The sequence below is a fragment of the Mandrillus leucophaeus genome, unplaced genomic scaffold (genome assembly GCF_000951045.1).
Source record: "Mandrillus leucophaeus isolate KB7577 unplaced genomic scaffold, Mleu.le_1.0 Scaffold335, whole genome shotgun sequence".
In the NCBI taxonomy this organism is placed as follows: domain Eukaryota; kingdom Metazoa; phylum Chordata; class Mammalia; order Primates; family Cercopithecidae; genus Mandrillus; species Mandrillus leucophaeus.
In genome coordinates, this window is record NW_012103532.1 from 1,559,504 (window position 1) to 1,571,851 (window position 12,348).

General features: G+C 42.2%; 1 protein-coding gene across 3 annotated transcripts in view; it reads right to left on the reverse strand.

Annotated features, from left to right (window-relative positions):
• MAPKAP1 (mitogen-activated protein kinase associated protein 1) overlaps window positions 1–12,348 on the reverse strand; it is a 252,106-nt gene that overhangs the window by 158,211 nt on the left and 81,547 nt on the right. For all 3 annotated transcript variants that reach the window (XM_011988689.1, XM_011988690.1, XM_011988688.1), the window contains exon 4: window positions 1,813–1,985. In XM_011988689.1, coding sequence (XP_011844079.1) covers window positions 1,813–1,985 — 173 coding nt within the window. The remainder of the gene's footprint in view (window positions 1–1,812; window positions 1,986–12,348) is intronic.

A 12,348-nucleotide genomic window follows, 5' to 3' on the forward strand; every position in this document is an offset into this window, starting at 1 on the left:
AAAAAAAAAAAGGCCAGGCGCAGTGGCTCAAACCTGTAATCCCAGCACTTTGGGAGGCCGAGACGGGCGGACCACGAGGTCAGGAGGTCGAGACCATCCTGGCTAACACGGTGAAACCCCGTCTCTACTAAAAATACAAAAAACTAGCTGGGCGAGGTGGCGGGCGCCTGTAGTCCCAGCTACTCGGGAGGCTGAGGCAGGAGAATGGCGCCAACCCGGGAGGCGGAGCTTGCAGTGAGCTGAGATCCGGCCACTGCACTCCAGCTCGGGCGACAGAGCGAGACCTCGTCTCAAAAAAAAAAAAAAAAAAATTACATCAGACAACATCTATAAAGTCATCAGTTCTGTGACACCTTTTCCTGTATCCTTGTTCCCACTTCATGCAGAAAAAGGAGGACCTCACAGCTCACCCTTGAGGAGTGGTGCTGACTGAACCATTTTCTAAGCCTAGGTGGCATCTTGCTGAAAGGCTTTCTCTGCCACCAGAGCTTTGTGTCCACAACCCATTCAGGCAAAGTGGAGGGCGATGTCAATAAGAATTTGAAAAAATGATTTTATGTGTCATATTTAATTTACCTAAAGAAATTTAATATACCTAAAGAAAAATAAAAACAACTAACTACTGGACTGGATCATGCTAACTCCGAAAATGTGAGAGGGGAAGAGAACATCTCCCTTCCTTTTTTTTTTTTTTTTTTGGACACGGAGTCTCGCTCTGTCACCAGGCTGGAGTGCAGTGGCGCGATCTTGGCTCACTGCAACTTCCACAGTGATTCTCAAGCGATTCTCCTGCCTCAGCCTCGTGAGTAGCTGGGATTACAGATGGTCGCCACCATGTCTGGCTAATTTTTGTATTTCAGTAGAGAAAGGGTTTCACCATGTTGGCCAGGCTGGTCTCAAACTCCTAACCTCAGGTGATCCACCCACCTCGGCCTTCCAAAGTGCTGGGATTACAGGTGTGAGCCCCTGCGCCCAGCTGAGAGTCAGATTTTAAAATGAAGGCATCTACTACATTTTGCTGTGTTCTAAATACTACTGCTGGAAAGAACATGTAAAACTAGAAGAGAATGCCTGTCAGAAGAAATTCAAGTAGGGGAGAGGCAATGTAGCAAAGCACTTTAAAGTTCAAATTATAATGTAGAGGCATAGAGAGCCTACTTTCAAGCACTACATTTTAAATATAATTATTTAATGAAGAACAGAGCCTAGTGACTGAGAGAAAATTAGAGCCATTAACTGATAAAGAAAACTAAAATTCAGACCAAAGGTTCTATAGAAGGCAGAAGGAAATAATGCAAAAACCTTGGCATCAAACAGACCTGGAATCAAATCCTGACTCTGCCATCTCTCACTGTGCAACCTTCAGCCAGTAACAGCTCTGAACCTGAGCTTCCACCTCTGCAGAATGAGGATCATTACCCTCGCTTCTCAGGGAGCTGGGAGGATCAAACGAGATTCCAGATACCAGCTATGAAGTGCCCAGTCCAGTGCCCAATGCATAGTTGGTGTTCCACAAACATCAATCCCCTCCCATTCCCTTCCAGGTTGCTTTATTAGCAGGGATCATAAAAGGGTTTGGAAATTACTAAAAATCCATGTTCTCGTGTCTATAATTCACAAACTTCTAAGTTTATTTTGCGAGCTGATTCTCTGAGATGCACAGGCGCAAGACCTGGTGAGCACCCAGAGCTGGATCAGTGCAGAGGTGTGTGGTTCCAGGCCAATGCCTAGAAGGACTGACCAGCCTAGAAGACACCTTGGGTGGCCAAGAGACCGCGAGAAACTAGAGCAGCCAAAAAGAGAATGGATTACTTGAGCTTGGGCTCCCGTCCTTCGCTTGTGTACTGCCAGCAGATGAGCCCAATCAGGTCCTGCACCCTGGCGCTGGCCATTGTCACCACGGTCATTGGCAGCAGTCTGTCCTGGCTCGAGTGCAGAGGGAGGTAGACATCGATCTTCTTGGTTGCCGTTGTACCTACATGACCCTGTGGACAGAGCACACACGTAAGAGCAAAGCACACTGCCACAGTTATACAGACCCTATGCACAGCCATTTTTCACCCTTGCTATACAGACCTGCTGTGAGCGTGGAATGGTCCCAAAGTGGAAACACTGTCGAGTTTCAAGGATGTTTTTTTCCTTAAATTTTCATTTTCTAATAAACTAATGGATTGGGATCTGCCAGCAGGAAGGTAAATGGGCACTACAACTAAGAGGAACAAATAAGCGTGGTGAGCAGAATTGGTGTTTGGTGTTAGGAGGCTGGCTAGGCTACTAACTCAGTGTGTCCTTGGACCTTAGCACTAGGTGCCTCTCTGGCAACTGCCTCGTCCCTCCTTGAGACAATGAGATGAGCTGCCTGGGAAGCTGCCATAGTCTCCCAGGAAGGATTTAGGCCCGCAGCGCTGAAACAAGTGCTTGCCTTCTCAGAGACTATGGGGGCTAGTTCCACTACACAGTACATCTGTTTCCTTCAGTACCACACAGGTTCAAGGGCCCTTTGGTCCTCCATTATCACCCTAACTACCATCCCCACACTGCTGAATATATTCCCACTCCCTCACACACACACCTGCCACTCCTCCCGCCTGTGTGTTCCACTCTGCCCTCCAGAGCTCCTGTGCTAATCAGCAAACACCCATAAATCCTCAGCTGCGTTTTAAAACCATTTCCTCTACCTCTTGGACTTCACTGAACCTGCTATTGACGATACTGCCTCCTCTGCTGTCCTGTTAAAAGAGGACTGCTTTTTTTTTTTTTTTTTTTTTTAAAATAATCCCTGCACCCTCAAGGCACACAAGAGCAGGTATCCTTGTCCCCGCTAACACTTCCAATCTAGTACTTTCTCTTTCATGAAAAAATCCTTGTTCTTTTGAGACCCAGGCCATCCAACGACACCATCCTCTCCCCCTCCTTTTGTGTTTCTGTTATCCGCCAACCTTCTGGCCATTCCCCTCCCTCACAGAAGGCTTGCATGCTGGCTCAGTCTTCCTTCCCACCCATGCAATATGTTCACTACACAGAGTATATAGAAAAGTGTCACAGAAAACGAGTTCAAATCAGAACACTTGATTGTCCCTCACTCCCTCCTATCCCAAGTCACAACAACAGCCCCCCTTATTTTAATAATATGTGCTGCCACCACTAAGCCAGCTGCTCATCTCAACAGTCTTGATGCTTCTTCCTCCCTCACACTGCCTATCTACTCTATTAGGAAGTTCTAACATCTCTGCTTCAAAAATACATTTCAATGGGGAAAGTATAGTCTTTTCACCAAATGACGCTGGGACAAGTGGATAGCCAGATGCAAAAGAATGAATTTGGGCTCCTGCCTCATACCACATACAAATATCAATTCAAAATAAATCAAAGATCTAGATATAACAGGCAAAACTATAAAATTCTTAAAAGGAAACAGGTGTAAATCTTCATGACTTTGGATTAGGCAATGATTTCTTTAATATGACACCAAAAGCATAAACAACAAAAGAAATAAATTGAACTTCATTAAAATTAAAAACTCTTGTGCCTAGGCCAGGCACAGTGGCTCACACCTGTAATCCCAGCACTTTGGGAGGCCAAGGTAGGCAGATCACTTGAGGTCAGGAGTTTGAGACCAACCTGGCCAACATGGTGAAACCCCCTCTCTACTAAAAATACAAGAATTAGCCAGGCTTGGTGGCAGGCGCCTGTAGTGCCAGCTGCTGGGGAGGCTGAGGTAGGAGAATTGCTTGAATCTGGGAGGCAGATGTTGAAATGAGCCAACATCATGCCACTGCACTCCAGCCTGGGCGACAGAGTGAGACTCCACTCAAAACAAAAACAAACAAACAAGAACAACTTTTGTGCCTTAAGAATACTATTAAGATAGTAAAAAGATAATCAAAAGAAAGGCAGAAAATATTCACAAATCATACATCTGGTAAGGCTCTACTATCTAGAATATGTTAAGAAGTCTTATAACTCAACAAGAAGACAAAATTTTTTAATGGGCAAAGATTTGAACAGACATTTCTCCAAAGAAGATATACAAATGACCAATAAACACATGAAAATTGTTCCATATCATTAAACATAATGTAAATTACTTCTTACCCACTAGGGTGGCTATAATTTAAAAAAAGCAAAAACTCCAAACAACAACCCAAAATCCCTAAAAATAGCAAGGATTTGTGAGGATATGGAGAAACTGGAATCCTCAGACACTGTCAGTGGGAATGATGCAGTCATTGTGAAAATGTTCAGCAGTTTCTCAAAATGAAACATAGAATTACCATATGACCAAGCGATTCCATTCCTAGGTATATACTCCAGAGAACTAGAAACATATGCTCACATTAAAACCTGGACAAATGTTCACAGCAGCATTATTTATAATAGCCAAAGAATGAAAACCACCTAAATGTCCACTAACTAATGAATGGATAAACAAAATCCATACAATAGAATATTATTCAGCCATGAGAAAGAAAGAAGTACTGATACACACAACATGGATGCACCATGAAAACATGCTAAGAGAAGGAAACCAGACATGAAAAGCCACTACTGTATGAACCCATTTATATGAACTGTTCAGAACAGGCAAATCCGTAGAGACAGAAAATAGATTAGTGATTGGCAGAAGATGACAGGGGTGGGAAATTGGGAGGTATGAGGTTTCTTTTGGGGGTGATGGTAATGTGCTGAAATTGGCAGTAACAGTTCATAACATTGTTAATATATTAAATACCACAGAAGTGTACACTTTAAAATGGGTAAAATGGTGAATTTTATGTAATGTTTTATCTTAAGAAAAAAAGTGAAAAATACATATTTCAAAACCATCTCACTTCTCTCCATTTCCACTGCCACCAAAATTGCCATCAGGTCTCACCTGAACTATTGTAACAGGTCCCAAATTATCCTACAGTACTTTTGCTTTATCTGATTTGTTCTCTACACACAAGTTAGATCTGTTTTTTAAACTCAGATTTGATCATACTATATCCTGTTTAAATTCCTTCGATGAGTGGCTCCCAAACACTGTGAACAAAATCCAAACTCCTTGCAACATCCAACAAAGCATGGCATGATCTGGCCCCGTCTACCTCTTTAACATCATCCACTGCCACTCCCCCACCTGCTCATCAGACTTCGGCTACACCGGCCTTCTGGAAGCACCCTCAATATACCAGCATGTGTGCCTGTGTGTACCTTGCTCGCATTTCCCACTTCCCAGGGCTTAGCAGGTGCTGTTCACTGTATCTAGAGAGGCTCTTTTTCATCGCTTTGCATGTGTGACTCCTCATCCTCTAACGTGTGCCCTTGGGAGGTTACTTAATCTCTCTATGCTTCTGTTTCTTCATATGTAAGAGGAGGAGAATGGTAGGACCTATCCATCATAAGACCCTTATGATAATTATTATTACTTATTATTAATTATTATTATACAGGGCTCAGCTGTCACTGTTAACACTCCTTTTACAGTTATTCTCTCACACATATCCTGTTCATTTCCTTTAGAGCGCTTCACAATTGAGATGATTTATTTATGTACATCTTTAGTGTATGCTTTTGCCACGAAGTTTCCTCTGAACTTCCATGAGAGCAATGTTAATGTCTGCTTTGTTTACTGTTCCATACATAATGCCTGGCCCTGTGCCTGGCACACAGAAGACCCTGAGGAAAAAATCTGTTGAACTACAGAATGAATGTATGAATGACTCAAGTGCCTGCCAGGACACATGGTAGGAACTGAATAACGTTAGTTTTCTCCATCCCTCTTGCCCTTCCTCTATGGGTCCATTTCCTGGTCATAGATGAAAGCGGAGGGACTTGACCAATTATGTGGTTCCATCTTTAACTCTATAATTCTACCATTCTGAGGTGAAAAAGGTCAGTACAGGGAAAGGAAATAAATGAAGTCAGTTTAAAAAACATTTTTAGAGTAATTCCACTTTGCATATAATCCAGCATCCATCATTAGATCGACTGATTTTTTTCCCTCAGTCTCATCTGTATGTTATAAAGCAACTAGTAAAAATATAATTATCCTACATAATGCATGCACCCACACTTGCGCTCTCTTGCACATGTGCACTCTTTTTCTCTCTCGTACACAATCACATGTGGGCACACACACATTCCCTTGCATGGTTTTCAGCTCTTAAATAATAATTTCAATGGCTAACAAAGACTTCACTAAATAACAAGTGTTTTGGCCTGGTCGGGCAGGCAAAGGGTTACAATGCATACAGTGGGAATCTTTCTGGAGTGGGTTGATAGCCCTCATATTACCCTCCTTTTCAGACCAAGATCAGTTGCTTGTCACTGCTCTCTCTTTTTATTTCTGTTTATTCCTCTTCCTCCTGAAGCACTAGAACTAAGGAGCTATAGGGATCACAATATCTCAAGATATGAAGACTCAACAAGATGACAAATGTGAATGTCCTTCATAAACTGTAGGTGCTTTAGAAATGCACAGCAGATGCCAGAAAGGGCCTCTGTGTTGAAATTAGACCCATTTCTATTACTCAAGCCTAGTACAAGGTCACATGAGGCCAAGAACGGGTACTGCAGGAACCCTAGTAATATTGATTATTGTAACAAGAGCTAGCATTTCGGCCAGGTGCAGTGGCTCACGCCTGCAATCCCAGCACTTTGGGAGGAAAAGGCGAGTGGATCACCTGGGGTCAGGAGTTTGAGACCAGCCTGGACAACACGGTGAAACCCTGTCTCTACTAAAAATACAAAAATTAGCCGGGTGTGATGGCAGTCACCTGTAATCCCAGCTACTGAGGAGGCTGAGGGAGGAGAATCACTTGAAACTGGAAGGTGGAAGTTGCAGTGAGCCGAGATGGCGCCACTGAACTCCAGCCTGGGCAACAAGAGCGAAACTCTGTCTCAAAAAAAAAAAAAAAAAGCGGGGGTGAGGGGGGCTAGCATTTACTGAGAGCTGTTAAGTAAACTCTGCTAAATGTTTGCCTAATTATATCATTTAATTCATACAATAACTCTAAGAAATAGGGTTCTATCATAACCTTTTTTTTTTTTGAGACAGAGTCTTGCTCTGTTGCCCAGACTGGAGTGCAGTGGCACAATCTCAGTTCAATGCAACCTCCACCTCCCAGGTTCAAGCAATTCTTGGGCCTCAGCTACCCAAGTAGCTGAGATTGCAGGCACATGCCACCACACCCAACTACTTTCTGTATTTTTAGTAGAGAGGGGGTTTTGCCATGTTGGCCAGGCTGGTCTCGAACTCCTGACCTCAAATGATCCGCCCGCCTCGGCCTCCCAAAATGCTGGGATTACAAGTGTGAGTGACCACAACCTGGCGTAATCTTTGCATTATAGCTGAGAAAACCAAGGCTTATAAGGCTACAGTCATCTGCTCAACATCCAATAACCAAGGCGGAAGAGCCAAGATTCAAACCTGTCAGCCTGACTCCAAAGGCCCTACTGTAAACACCAATGCCTTCCTTCCCTGGACTCATTCTAAATGTAATCAATTCCTACTCCTGAAGGCTGGAAAATCATCTCCCTCTTCTTTTCCCCACAAACCTCAGGAAAGCTTTGCCTGAGGAGCTGCTCGAGGAGAGCAGTTAGAAGACGGAGACTCCGGGAAACCCGGCCACTGTGAGTTGACTGAAGGGCAGTAACCACTGTTTAAGAAACGAGGACAGATAGTTATCTGGTACTCATATGAGTACCATAGAGTACTCTTCTCTATTTACTCTAAAGAGTAGAGTACTCTCTACTATCCTCTATTTCATAGTAAAATAGAAAGTGGGGCAAAAACTGTTGGAATAAATATGATAGATGCTTATTAAATGAATGAAGCACTTTATATCTTTTTAATCTTCTAATTCCATCTTGAGGAACTGATGATGGGAAAAGTGCCTTGCACACTGAAATTACATATTTTTTTAATAAGGAGACTGTCTTCTGAAAAAGCTCAAGGTGGTGGCAGTTAGCTCTAATAGTCCCTATGTTACAGTATTTAGAAGGAATCATCTAAAACATAAAATAATCCATCAACATAATAAAATGTAATTAACTTATTTTAAAAAATGGTGATTGAAGGATTAAAAGTATTCATCACACATCAAGGCAAGCAATATTCCAAAGATGTCTAAATATGAAAAAGCAACTAGCAATAAACAAAGATTGTATCCTACAGTTTCACTGCATGGCAAATTTATGTGTTCCACCACACAGGACCGGGGAAATGGCGGCATATTTAGAGCACAGGGAAGGGGGCAACACAGAGGAAGTGTTGCCACAGGGAAACTGGCTTAGCTTTATGTTCCTCATTCTCTCATGCATTCAACAAACACCAGCTGAAACTTCATGCTGGGCTCCGAAAACAAAGTCCACTGACATACAACACAGACCAGACCCTCACCAAACTGTTCTGCTGAAGGTCTCACTGTACAATGTCACGAAAGCTTTAAGAAGGGGGAAGTCCAGTCTGTCAAGAGAGCCCAGAAGCAACTCAGGCTAAAGGGGGCTAGTGAAGGCCTCTTAGATACAAAAATGTACCCTTTCATCCTTTTTCTTACCCAAGAAAAAGATGCTTATTGTATTTACCGACTATGCCAATACACCAAAAGGTGACTAGGAGTTCCCTCTGAGACATGGGATTATCAGTGATTTTAATTTTCTGGTTTATAGTTTTCTGTATTTTCTATAATATACATGTATTACTTTTACAATTAGGAACAAAATTATAAATATTATAAACTAAAAAGGAGATACAAAGCATAAGAGTACCATTCAGGGCTTAAAAGTTTTAAGTGAAGGAAAGAGAGGATGGATTTTGAAAGTGTAGCCTATGTTAAGGCATAAGGTAAGCATCATTAAGAACATACTATGTGCTGTGACAGGCTGTTGGAAAAAGTAAGTTGAAATATAACTCAAAAAAAAAAAAAAAAAAGAAAGAAAGAAAGAAAAGAAGGAAAATATAACTCAGGGCTGGGCATGGTGGCTCACGCCTACAATTCCAGCACTTTGGGAGGCCAAGGCGGGCAGACCACCCGAGGTCAGGAGTCCAGACCAGTCTGGCCAACATGGTAAAATACAAAAATACTAAATATATTAAAAATACAAAAATTAGCCAGGCATGGTGGCATGTGCCTATAGTCCCAGCTACCCCAGAGGCTGAGACACGAGAATTGCCTGAACCCAGAAGGAAGACGTTGCAGTGAGCCGAGATCATGCCACTGCACTCCAACTTGGGTGACAGAGTGAGACTGTCTTAAAGGAAGAAAGAAAAAAAAAAAAGAAAATATAACTCAGATACCTTACTATGGCAGGTTAAATAATTTTTACCAAAGAAAAAGAAAAGGGCAAGGCGCAGTGGCTCAGGCCCGTAATCCTAGCACTTTGGGAGGCCGAGACAGATGGATTGCTTGAGATCAGGAGTTTGAGACCAGCCTGGGCAATATGGTGAGACCCCGTCTCTATTAAAATACAAAAAATTAGCCGGGCATGGTGGCATGTGCCTGTAGTCCCAGCTACTCGAGAGGCTGAGGCAGGAGAATTGCTTGAACCCAGCTACTCGGGAGGCAGAGGTTGTGGTGAGCCGAGATCATGCCGCTGCACTCCAGCCTGGGATGGAGCGAGACTCTTGTCTCAAAGAAAAAAAAAAAAAAAAAAACCAAAAAAAAAAAAAAAAAAAAAAAAAAAAAAGGGAAAAGAAAAAAAAAAAAAAAAAAGGTAATAAATTGACAATCAGCTGACAATTTGAAGTTGAACAACATTCTTCAGAGCAGCTCCTAAATCAGGAAATGCCCCCAAGGCAGGTTTGAGAACAAATAGAAAAGTACTTCCTACAGCAAAACTTTCTCAGCACAAATGCAACTCATGAGGACCAACCAGACTCAACTTCATATCCCACAGCCTCTCCCTGACCTGATGGCTTTGCAAATGCAGTTAGAATCTGAAATTTAACATATCCAACACCGATTTCTTCTTCACTGGCATGTCTGTCATTCTATACTCTATCTCAACTAAGGCTTTTATCATCTACTCATCATGCAAGCTAGGAATCCTAATTCCTCTTTCTGTCTCACACTCTACCATCCAAATGCCTCTGAAATGTCTCCCAAATCTCTCTCATTCCCATGCTTATTGCCAATGCCCCAGTTCAGGCTTCATCAGCTTCGTCATCCGTCAGTGAGACCACTGCAACAATCTCCAACTATCTCTTTATTTTTAAAAATCCTTCTCTCTCCAAATCTTTCTTTCCTTATTGCCACCAATGTGATTTTTCTCAAATCACAGACCATGCCAGTCATGTAGAAACATATGATGGCCTAGTGCTAGCATTCCAACTCCTTAGATGGCATTTAATGCCCTTCACAATCTGGTCCCTCATATCATTGCTGATGTACACTGAACAGTAATTAAGAGCACAGACTCGGGGTCAGCTAGGTCCAGGTCGGAATCCTGGCTTTACCACTTCCTTAGCTGCTAGACCTTAGACTTTGGGCAAGTAACCTCACCTCTCGGAACTTCCATTTACCCACTTGGAAAGCAAATAAGATGTATCTAAAATGCCTGCCACACAGTCACTGATCAAGAAACATAGCTCTTCTTCTGTCCTTCAATTCAAATACCTCCTCTTCCAAGAAGGTAGAAGCCCAAATAAATTCCCTCTTCTCTCCTCCCCTAACAATTTGATTTGCACAGACTTACAGTTTCACTTTTTTCTGCAACTACCCTCACCACCTCCTTCCCCACACCCTCTCATTCAGCTATGAATTACAGAAAGGGAAAAATAGCCTCATCCATTTTGTATCCTCCTAGAGCCTACAACACAGCAGGGGTTTCACGCTACCTGGCTAAATCAAAAGGACCCCGCAGACTCTCTTTCAGAATGGACCCACCAGACCTACCAATTCTCTATCCCAGGTAGAGTGGCTATACCTCTCCTACTTCCCAGCCCCTGTTCTTCAGGAACACTCTTTCCTCTCTGAAACATCCCCAGCACCTAACAAAGGGCCCGACATAGTTACTTACACATATTGATGGAATAAATGATTAATATTCTTTTAACACATGATTTAAACACTTGCATTACATGATAGCATATGGTGGTACCAACTATTCTTCAATTGTTAGAAATGGAGGCTGTTTACAATATTCCATTATTATAAATAATCTCATAAACATTTTCCTATACAAATGTGAACATATTTCTAGAAGAAGATTACTAGTCAAAGAGTATGAATGTTTTGTAACTTGTGATATATACTGGAAAAGCTCAGTCTTTTAAAAAGTGTCTCTAGGCCAATTATGAAATATCAATACTATGAACCAAAGGTTATCCAATTAATAATTAGTTCATAAAATGTGAAAATTTAAAAATCTAAATTAACTTCTAATACACAGAATGTTAACAGATATAGAATTGAAATACATGTATTTGAACATGCTAATAAAACATTATCTAAAGCAGCTTTTTACTTAGCTGATCCCATTAATTAAAATAATATACATTAGCTGCTTATCATAAAATTAATTTCAAAATCATATACCTGATAGTTTCCAAAGTAGGGGAAGCAGAAAGAATACAGATGGGATTTAGTTCAAAATAATCTTGAATTAAGAAATACCATGCTATGTTTGTCAGCTTAGTCCTTTCTGTCTGTGGACACACCAAGGAAGCATCGTTAAAGTCTCTCTTTTCCCTGCCGTCCTAAGACAGAGTCTCCTAAAGAGCCCGAACAACTGAGGAAGCTCTTCATGGGAGGGTTGAGCTTTGAAACAACTGATGAGAGCATGAGGAGCCATGCCGAGCAATGGGGAATGCTCTCGGACTGTGTAGTAATGAGAGATTCCAACACCAAGCACTCCAGGGGCTTGGGTTTGTCACATATGCCACTGTGGAGGAGGTGGACGCAGCCATGAATGCAAGGCCACACAAGGTGGATGGAAGAGTTGTGGAACCAAAGAGAGCTGTCTCAAGAGAAGATTCTCAAAGACCAGGTGCCTACTTAACTGTGAAAAAGATATTTGTTGGTGGCATTAAAGTAGACACTGAAGAACATCACCTGCGAGATTATTTTGAACAGTAAGGAAAAACTGAAGTGATTGAAATCACAATTGACTAAGGCAGTGGCAAGAAAAGGGGCCTTGCCTTTGTAACCTTTGACGGCCATGACTCTGTGGATAAGACTGTCATTCAGAATACCATACTGTGAATGGCCACAATTGTGAAGTTAGGAAAGCCCTGTCAAAGCAAGAGATGGCTAGTACTTCATCCAGCCAGAGAGGTCGAAGTGGTTCTGGAAACTTTGGTGGTGGTCGTGAAGGTGATTTCGGTAGGAATGACAACTTTGGTCATGGAGGAAACTTCAGTGG